Source organism: Falco punctatus, assembly GCF_963210335.1.
Source record: "Falco punctatus genome assembly, chromosome: 8".
NCBI lineage: Eukaryota > Metazoa > Chordata > Aves > Falconiformes > Falconidae > Falco > Falco punctatus.
The window spans coordinates 787097-797739 of NC_137588.1; the positions used below are offsets into that span (position 1 = coordinate 787097).

The 10643-nt window shown below is 43.3% G+C and overlaps 2 protein-coding genes across 2 annotated transcripts in view; both read right to left on the reverse strand.

Moving 5' to 3' along the window:
* The window catches only part of SPATS2L (spermatogenesis associated serine rich 2 like), a 726913-nt gene that overhangs the window by 175017 nt on the left and 541253 nt on the right, over nucleotides 1–10643 (reverse strand). The gene's annotated exons all lie outside the window — the stretch shown is intronic.
* The window catches only part of LOC308068994 (mitochondrial protein C2orf69), a 39866-nt gene continuing 33877 nt past the window's right edge, over nucleotides 4655–10643 (reverse strand). The window contains exon 2 of the mRNA XM_080400616.1: nucleotides 4655–9702. Coding sequence (XP_080256742.1) covers nucleotides 8863–9702 — 840 coding nt within the window. The 3' untranslated portion in view covers nucleotides 4655–8862. The remainder of the gene's footprint in view (nucleotides 9703–10643) is intronic.

Genomic DNA, 10643 nt, shown 5'->3' on the forward strand with positions numbered 1-10643 from the left:
GGCTGGGCTGACAACATGTATGCTTACTGCACATCTTCCTGAACACTGCCTCGTTTACTGAAGTTTCGGGAAGCCACAGCAGTCTCTGAGGAGGCCCCAGAAAGCCACTATGGTGGTGGTGGTGGTGGTTTCTCCTGGTGTAAGTAATAGCCTGGTAATGGGGGGGTGGGGTGTGTCTGCTCCCTGTGGTGGTGACACGGAGGGTGGGCAAGGCGGAACTTAGAGCCATGTGGCAGATGTACCCCTGCCCGGGCTGCGTAACAAGTGAGGCAGCAAAAGCAAACCTTGTGCCAGGGCAGCGCTGCTGTTCCTGCAGCTGTGAAATGCTTGCAACTCGTGCCCACAAATCCATCCAGCTACAGTCCCAGATGCTGAAGTTCATCCTTCGGGAGTAGATGTAGGCTCTGTTGGGAGCAGTGTTTGAGGCTTTATGATTTTGAGTGTTAATGCTACTGCGTGAAAGGGGGTTGCATTGTGCCTTTTGGGCTGGGGCCTTTTGTACAGGTGTTGTAGGTGGTCACCTTTCAGCAGGTTGCAGTGCTTACAGAGGCCTTGTGAAATAAAGACGGGCACCTTGCAGGAAAGACAGGTGGTCCCTGTCCCTTGGAAATCCCTCCAATGTTACTACTTGTGCTGCTTGGGGAATGCAGTGTTTATCTGACTTAGGTCAGTCTGTTACTTCTAGTGGTATCTTTTGAGGACTGTAACTTGTTGAAAGTTCTTAGACTAAATAGATATGTGGTGTTATTAAAGTGCTGGAAAATCCTTCTCCAGAAGAGCAGACGATTGCGATACTGTGCAGATTATTCTTCTAAACCTGTTCTTCTTGGCAGTTCATCGCAGTGAAAATAGTCTGCTACCATGTGAGTGGGCACCCGGCCACCTCAGTGAATAGGGATGAATGGAGCCAGCCAAGCGATTCTGATGGGCATCATTGTACGTTCCGAGGGCAGAATTTAAATTTGAGATCACAAATAGGTCTCCCAAAATTTTTGTTCAAAAACGAACAAGGATTGCTTGTGCATGCTCCCGAGGCAGGCTCCCGGTCTCTGTTCGGCTGGGGAAGCCTCTTGGCTTTGTTGGCCTGGCCACGCTGAGGCCCCGACTGAACTTGGAGGCGCACAGTTGTGCGCTGTGGGAGCGGGGACTGAATGGAGAGGCTCGGGGCGCCTGCAGGGTTAGCCAGAGCTGCCTCCAGCGTTGTGCCTGCACGGCTGTCGCTTTTAACCAGCCACCAGCAGCTTCCCAGCACGCTAGTGCAGAGCAGTGCTGTGCTCATCCCTCATTCTGCCGTTTCTCGATGCTCTGTCCCCAGGAGAGGTGCCAGCTTGGTGTTCTCGGGCCCTCTCCACACTATGCATGGGAAACTCAGCGGAGCACAGTTGGTGTCTGAGTGACCCAGCTGTGCCTCAGCCAGTAAGAGGTGCCTGCTGTGCTGCCTGCTGTGCTTCAGAGGGAGGGCAAAGTAAAAGGAGGAAAATCCTGTGGGCCAAAGACATGCACTGCTGTGCCACCCAATGGTGCTACTAAGATTTTCAATAGTACTTGTTTCACAGTATGCGTGTGAAAAGCATAAACAAGATCTGTCAAGCCATGAGTATTCAGAATGCCATTTTGAATATTTTGTAAGGGAGGCTTTTAAACTATTAACCTAAAGACCTTAGGGCAAAGGAGACCCTTGCATCCCTCTGGTGCAGTCACTGGTGCTGAGGCAGCCCAGCAGGAAAGCTGCAGCCGTTCACTGGTTTAGGCTGGCATAAAGGCTGGTTGGGAAGAGTCATGCCGAGCTAAACCTTTGCCAAGTGCTACAGCAAGTATACCTATTTCCTCTTCACTCTACCAACTTTAAATTGAAGTCTTTATTTTATTTTTTATGTGCCAGCAAATGAGCTGTATCTCACCCTGGTCTGCTGGTGGATAACCCAGCCCTGCTCATGCTTCCCTCCCAGTGCTCTGTGAGAAATCTCTGGATCGAGAGCGGTTGGGGTTCTCCCCTCCCCATGACCCCTCTGGTTTTCCCCTTCTCAGACTGTCAGCAGACCCCACCAGCTGCAACATAAGTGCACATCCAAGGAAGATCAACAAAAACTACTCTATGTGGATCAGTGGGAAGACCAGCACAGTAGCTGCTCTGTCTGCGCCACCCTGTTTTCACTTTGAACCAGTTTCTTCAATTTCTTATTTAATAGCTTCTATAAAACAGCTGTTCTGAAATGCTATAAAAGAAGGAACCAAGCAGTTTAAAAATGTCTTTTCTTAATGTGAGCATAATGTGACTAGTGATAAAAATCTTGATGCTACTGCATTAAAAAAAAAAAACCCACAAACCAACAAAAACAACCAACTAAACTAACTCGGTGCTTTCTAACCACTATGCTAGATGCAATAAAGTGATGAGTGACTAGTGAAAGCATTAAAGGAGTAAGTTCCAGCTAACATAGCACAAGAATACATGTAGCCACACTTAGAAACCCATTACTGACCTAATGCAAAGAATTAGAGCCACTGACAATTGGTGGAACTTTGGCCTTTGGAGACCTAAGCCAAATGGGATCATGCCACAATGAACAGATGAAGTTGTGGTAACAGGTATTAGAAAAATAAACACTGACCATCTTAAGCATTCAAAACAGCCTGTTCAAACAGCACATTCAACAGAGGAGTTAGGCGATGCAGACTGCCCAGGACTGAAAGATGACTTAAGCTACTTAAATAGAGGCAGTACCTGAAATCAGCAGTTTAAACCTGGCCTACACCAAAATTTGAATTGCACTAAAAGTTTGGTGACTGAGGCTTTTAAAATATAAGTCCATTGCACATCAACACCTGGAAAGAATTATTTCTTCTTGGTCATATGAAATATAAAGGACAACAAATAATTTTGGAAGACAAATGTTTTATATGTTTTTCTTAATGTGGTTGCTGTGGAAAGAATCAAATGAAAAAATTGATGCTGAAATATTGCCTTGTCAAGCTCTTAAACAGGTCATTAAAAACTTTGCCTAGCATGTATGTGCTCAAGATGTGATGTAGCCAACTTGGGAACAAGTTTCTCTCCAGGAGCTACATGGGGTCTGGGTTCCTAATACAAGTGTCAAGTTCAGTGCCTAATACAAAAGGGTTTGGCTTGATCATGAAGGATCAGAAACACGGCTGTGATCCTTTTTAAATCTGTAGGGAGAAACTTAGTTGTCTTGTTCAGGCTGTTAGTCCCACAACAGCACTACTGACTTAAGATGAGGATGATTTTACCATGGCAGAGGTTATAGTACATACGATGTGGTCCCAGCATGCATGAGTTCACAGCTTCAAAAAAAATCCCTGTACAGGTTTCATTCTTCTTTCCTCTAGCCAAAATACATCTTCCCAAACCTGAGAAATGTAGATGTTTCCATGTAGACAAGGCAGGTGTTGAAGATACATGTTCTGATACACTGAGTTTTACAAAGGATTTTCCGTAAGTTAGTATGACTCAACAACCAAAGATGGCCAAAGAAGGGCAGATGAAATTTTATTTTTTTGGACAGTTAGCCAAGTGTGCAGTAAAGGCGGCACAGTAAGATTTCCCATTTTGCTTTGGGTCAGACCCCGGGAGCGGGGATAGATTCTGACTCTGCACGTGGTAACTGCTGAGAGCAATGGTCCCTTTTAAGTGGCGATTCCCAAGAGCAACAGAAGCAGATTACTTCCTTTCCAATTGTTCAGATCTGTTCCTAGTCAACATTTTTAAGAGCAGATTGAAAACATTAAAAGAACTGCTCAACCATGTAAAAGGCGCAGTGCCGCGTGCGAGGCTATGTTCACACACAAAAGCTCCGAAGCAATTGCTTGCAATAATAATGCAGATCATAGTAACCGATGATTTTTGCTGTGAAAACGCTTATACTTCAGCTGTCAAGCAGTACATTAATTGCTTAACTTCCATCACACGGATCAATGTATTTCTTACGCTGGGGAACAGGGAAGCAGGGCCACGTAGCAAGCCTGCAAGGGACGCAACGGCTTCATCCAGCACCCAGGCGCAGAGCATTGCCGAGGGGTAAACTGTCGTGGGAGATGCGCGGAGCCCTGTTTCGCACTTCAGCACAGCTGCGTCTTCCCTTTCTTCTGTCTTGCAGCAGTGCTTTCTTTAGAAACAGCTCAGCTCTGTCAGTGCCAAGTACAACAAAGGAAATTAACATCTATGACTGAAAGCGCTCTCTGAAAGCTCACAGAGAAGGAAAATTTATTCTGAACCCTGAAGTAGTGGCATTCTGCCCCTTTTCAAGTACATGAGATGTTTATACACATGAAGAAAACCCAGATAATTTATTTTCCCCCTTTTGTTCTACCAGACGCTTTCCTGGTCATTTGCTTGAGTAGAATTTGGCACTTCTCAAGTCACTTGGAAACACACAATGAAGCCCTGAAGACAGGAAACGATGACAAAACCATCACTACCTTACAATCCACACTACACTATATGCAAAATGACTCCTTGAATCAGTTTTCCATGGTTTCCATAGTGATGTGGAACAGTTAATCCCATGCAAGTGTTTTTTGTCAGCAAGAGGAGTGAATTATGCTGTTAATCTTGACGAAATGAATTTAGTCAGGAAGAGTATGTCTGGCGCTGGGAGCAGTCTCTGACACATAGGTGTTATACGACCTTGCATTACTGGCTTTATGACTTCATGTTATTTTATTGGAGTTAAAACCGGTCACCTTGCATCTGAACAGAGTAAAGAGATCAGTAAGACCAACAGAGTGCCAGCTTTGGTCTTAGGGTCTCCATCAGCAATATTTAAACACGTCTAAATTTTCATCAGGTTATGAATGTAAGTACACGTTTTGTTCTTTACCATCCTCACAAAAATGAAATGAGATTTCAATACAAGATTGAAAAGATTGTGAAGAAGTAACTCCAAAGGTGATTTGATGGGGCTGTCTCTTGAGGATTGCAGTCCGAGACATCTGCCTTTGCTTCTGTATTGCACAGGAATACAGACACGCAATTCCTCTTTGTGGATTCTAGTAGGCAGGGATATACCTAAAAATGTGGCTGACAACAGAGCACACACATCCCAAGATTTTTACTTTTCTTCAACATCTCTCTTACATTAACTGGTAAGACCCTGTGTCATTTAAAATAAGCATTCAAGGTAAATGGATGGGTATACTTTGACCTCAGTGCTTCAACTTTCAGTCCGTATGAGACAACAAACACTGTTTACCTGCAGCGATGAAGTCATTGTTGGCTTAGGAAAGACAGCGTTGTAAGAGCTAAGAAAAAACAGGTGACCTTTTCTTTCTGCAAATAGCTCAAAAAGAACCTGTTGGGAAAACGTGAACGCATCATTGTTCACAATCACTTTTACCCATGAATATCCACAGTTGTGACATCCTAACTCCTGAACTCATTTAACAGTCATTAAAATAATTTCTATGACTATTTAAATACACAGTACTCCCATGAGCTACCTCTTATCAGCAATAATGTTAATTTAGAAAGGCAGATCAGCTCACCACAAAGCGTTCATGCTAACATAAGGCAGGTGGCAGGATGTTATCGATGGGAGGACAGAAGAGATTGCTCCTTCCTGCAACATGTTAAGACTTGGATCCTTAATCACCTTTCAAAATTAAGGGCCAACGAGGATTTATGCAGTGGCATTTACAGAGATGCAAATAAATTAGATCTAGAGGAAAAAGACTGCCAAAGTTTCTAACATTTCAGATGCACACAAAATAAAATCATTTAAGTCACACGGAATCTGGACAATTTCACAGAATCCAGCCTTGTCTTAAAGGAATTTAACAGGCACAGCTTCTCAAATCTGATGAACGCCTTGCCTACTCTACAAGGAACAAGCATGTGATATAAAGAATACCAGCTATTACGTACTAGGTCGTGCTAAGGACTCTGCAATGTTGCTCTCTCCAAAACCAGACACGTCTTGAACTAAACCACTGTAAGCATGAGAATCACTTAACTTTTAGGCATTTACGTCCAAGCTTATTAAAAGCTGCCTTTACAGTTGAAAAACAGGTGTATACAAACTGTGACCCATTTAATCCTAATATAGAAACATTCACACCTGTGGGTACTTCACGCCAGCTCTCCCAGGCATGCGAGATGGCAGTAAACTGATGCTGACACAAATACAAAGACTCATTGAAGAAAAGCTTTCAAATAAATCTGTTGGTTTTTTTTAAAACTAGGCCTCCACAAACACCTGATAAAGCTTAATCCATAAAACTTAACTGCACATTCCTAATTTAATGGTTTTACATTCACATCGGAATGGTTTCACCCATTAGAAATGGTTTATTTTCTACATTGTTTGCAAGTTATTTTTAGCATGCATTGCAGTGAATAACAGGCACATTCCAACAGACTACTACAACTGTTCAGAGACTGAAAAACAACCAGTCAGATTTCCCTCCACGACACGAGGTCTCACAAGATTAGTTTTGCAACAAAGTGCTTATACAGCAACACCTGAGCCTATTTAATTTAACAGTTATTGTAAGCAGCCTCCATCAAACAGGTTAATATTATTTTCATATGGTAGCCACCCAGAAACTTCTGAAGACAATGTCAATATTTTAATAGCTGTTTCCAAAAGCTTACAACAACCTACTGCTGCTGTTTTGGCTGGCACAAAATTGTTTAGAAACTGGGTCTATGATCTGCGCAGTTATTGGGGAGTTTCAGCATACCCAAGTTAGCCCGGTCAGTCTGAAACTGAGAGGGAGCAAGACCAGTGGTGTGTTCTGGGTTTTTTGTTGGTGTTTTGTTTGGGGTTTTTTAATTACTTTGTAAGTGGATAATTAAAGATACTTCAAGTAATATGCAGGCTTTCTATTAAAGCCACTTTGTTAGGTGACCCATATTTCCTTTACAGAAAAAAAGTCCTCACATATCGAAAGGACCAAAAAAGGGAAATAGCCTTCTTGGAACACACACACAAGCTATTGTAAGCCCATTAAGAAGGCAATCAATAAATAGGGTTAAACAACGTCTCCAAGAAAGACCTTAAAAAAAAATAAAAGCAGATGGAACTAGATTATTTTATAAAATGATAGAGTTGGCTTGCATGTTGCACTTTTCTCCATCTATTAAAATAAGTTACTTCCCCCTTTTGCTTAACTAGGTACATTAATCTAATTGTTATTAGTGATAAGAGTTCACCTTCACGTTGTAAGGTACACACGGTATGCATAATCCTTTCTACTACCCTTAACATTCTGAGTATTAGGAAAATTTTAACAGTTCAACACACTTTTCTCATTCTTCAGTGATCACCACCATGTGCGCAACCTCTGCAAGAGTTGTGAAAACACCATCTCCAGTGAAACTTCTAAGTTTTAATGATGCCAACGGAAGAAAGATGATCTAGGACTTTCCTTCCACAGTGTAAGTGTCACAGGAAGCAAGAAGCAGGGGGAAGATGTTGCTAAGACATTAAACATAGGAGCAAAGTTGAATAAAATGCCTTTTTTCAGAACTGAGCCATATGTATCTTTGCAGCGTTTTGCTAGCTTGTTTTTGTATGCCTACACTTCCAGGAAATCCAGAACCATTGTAAGCTACTGGTTCACTGTTAATAGCTGCAGTTGTCTTTTAAGAGTTATTCTAAGATTTATTTGTAGATAAATGAAAAAGTTACTTACAACAGTAGAAAAGTTCCACTAATACCCTTATCTGTCCTCTTTTCAGTAATTCTAAAGAACATTCAGGTTTGGGGCCTGAAGTTGATTACATCTTTTGCATTTAATTGGGGGGGTGTATGTCTGTATGAAACAGCCTCGGAAAAGAGATTTTTGGGTGGCTCTAGAAGCAACTACTGCAATACATTTAAAGGAAACAATAGTTTTAAATTAAAACAGAAGCATTTTGAAACAGCTACAGTCAACATAGTCTAAAGTTCTTTACGCAACTTGCAATACATTACGTACTTATGGCTTGACTTAGATCAACATCAATGCAGCAATTAGCTAGGAAAACCTCTCCAGTCCAAGGCAGGGATAAAAGACACTTCTTAACTGGAAAATCCAGGTATTACCGCTGGTCCTCCTTGTAGAAGTTTATCAAAGCAATAGCAAAATATGTTGAAACAGCAATAAGCTACACCCTCATCAACATTCTTGGTCACTTAAGATAGCTATGTCAAAATTTTCAAGCCCCCAGGTGAAATAGTATTCACTAGCAGATACTACATAATGAATCAATGAAACCCTATAGCAACAAAAAAGGCAAGGTACACATAAGGAAGAAAAATGGATTGGCACTATTATACCAAAGGTAAATATTTGTGACTTTGTTTCAATTAGGAGACATGTTACAAAACTGGAAGATTCAACTAACTAAAACAGTTTTCACCAAAATAGATAACTAAGATTGTTCTAACAATCATCAGTTTCCATAAGCCAAAATAACCTCCTAACCTTATGTCTGTTACTGACAAATTCCAAAGCTTTTAGCCCTGGAAGCTACTAAATTGAAGTATCCAGACATCTAAAAGTCCTGAGTACTTTGAACTCCTGCTAAAGGTAGTATATGACGTCAGACATCCAGGACTAAAAATTTTGCCAACCACTTGAGAACAAATGTTCACATTTAACAAAGAATCACGTATAGGATAGTTCTTCGTAACACTTTTTTTCCAGGAATAAAATGGCAACATCTCTTGTAGGTATGGGGTCCACAATCCTCCCATTTTAGGCTACGGAAATGTATATATAGTATCTATTAGCAATGCAGGACTGACTTAGTATTCTCTTCAGAAAGCAGCTGCTCAAAGCTGTAAATCTAGAAGACAACAGTTACAGTATTATAAGTGCTTTTACAGTGAATATACTGTTTGGATGCATACAGGCTCAAAATACTTCATGAACTCTGAAATGGTTATCTAAGGAGGGAACGTCATCAGCAAAATGTAGTTGATCATTTATTTCCACACCAAATTCTTCAAGTATCTGTACAAATTTCTCATGCTCTCTCCCAATCCAGGACCTCATTGTGTCAAACACTTGGTACGGGGTGACATGAGCGTGAACTTCAATTCCTGTCTCTGCAAGTTCTTTCAGCACTTCAGGGTAAGTAACCCAAGTATTGCTTCCTCCTGAGTGACCACCATCCAGCCAGTAAATCGCTTTTATGGTTTTTAAGAAGGCATCTGTATTCTTGTCTTTTTTAGCTTCCTTCAGCTCATAAAGCAGCTGGTTCAATACCACACAACCTTTACTGAAGCCGATCAAAGTAAACGACACTGCAGCTACAGCAGACGGTATAATGAAGTTCACAGCAGAATTATTAGAGCATTCACAATCACTCTCTCTCTCTGTGGATGAGCAGCCATTTGTTGTAGGAACAGAACGTGGCTGTGATTTACAAGCAGCTATTTTTGCATCCTTGCTGACACCATGCACGCTTTTCTGGGACAGCAGAATATTCTGAGAGAGTCTGAATGCATTAACTAGCAATGCATGGAGATGCTTGAAAGCTCCAAAGTGAGTGCTGTGCTCTGGCGCTCCAAACATGTTGCTCGCCACAAAGTTGTCGTAACAACTGAATTTGTGCAGGTGCATTCGAGAACACTTTACAACCCAAATAAAGCTATTGGGGAACCTGCGAGCAAGTATGGTAGCAACATTTTCAAAACTCCAGTGCTCCCACTGAAAGTTTTCTGGGTGGCAAGACATGATGTCGTGATAGTTCTGAAAAATAATAATTAAAAAAAAAAACAACAAACATAGAAAAGGTGCATTACTACATTGTGAAAAGGCTTCAGCTCCGTCTACTGTACTTATAAGGATGGGCTGTAACTAAGAGGCTTCCAGAACAAGACACTGAAGAAACTGGCATATTTTTATTTACTTATCCTACGTTAATATTTTTATCACATACTTTTAATACCTCCAAAATTAACACAATAAAAGTAAACACACGGAAGTATTCATGATTTTTGTTGGCTTCTCACTCCAAAAGTATTGTTCAACTTAGTATGGCAAAGAATGCTTAATTTTACTGCAGATACTGATTTTTAAATTTTATTTTTACTTATTATTACAAACCAACAACAAACTGAAAACTTTGTAATAAGTTTTCTGTCTTTTACGCAGAAAAAACCCGCATTCCCTCCCACTCGGCCGCCGGGAGCCTTCGCGCCCCTTGTTCGGGCCCCCAGGGAGCGCAGATGGGGGAGGTACCGCAAGCCGGGCCGACCCGCACCCCCGATCCAGAGCGGCCGAGACCGCCGCAGCCCCGCCATCCGGCTACGGCGGGACCGAGCCGCGCCCGGGACGGGCACTCAGGGGCTGCTCGGCCCGCCCCGGCGCCCCCGGTGACAGCGCACGGTGCCCCGCGCCCCGGCCCCACCGCAAAGCCCGGGCCCGCGCTCCGGAGCCGCCTCCCACCCGCCCGGCCGCGCCGACGGGCCCCAGGAGCGGCCGCTCGCCCCCGGTTCGAGTCCCGCCGCCGCCCGCCGCGTCGGCCCCGGCAGCGGGCTGCCCCGCTCCCGCCGCGACCGCCCGGCAGCCCCGGGCGGCCGGCGATGCCTCCCCCGGGCAGGGGGCTGCGGCTCGGCCCGCGGCCAGCCCGCGCCCTCAGCCGCTCCCACCCGCCATTGCTCGTCGCCCTCGGCCGCCCGCCGCCGCAC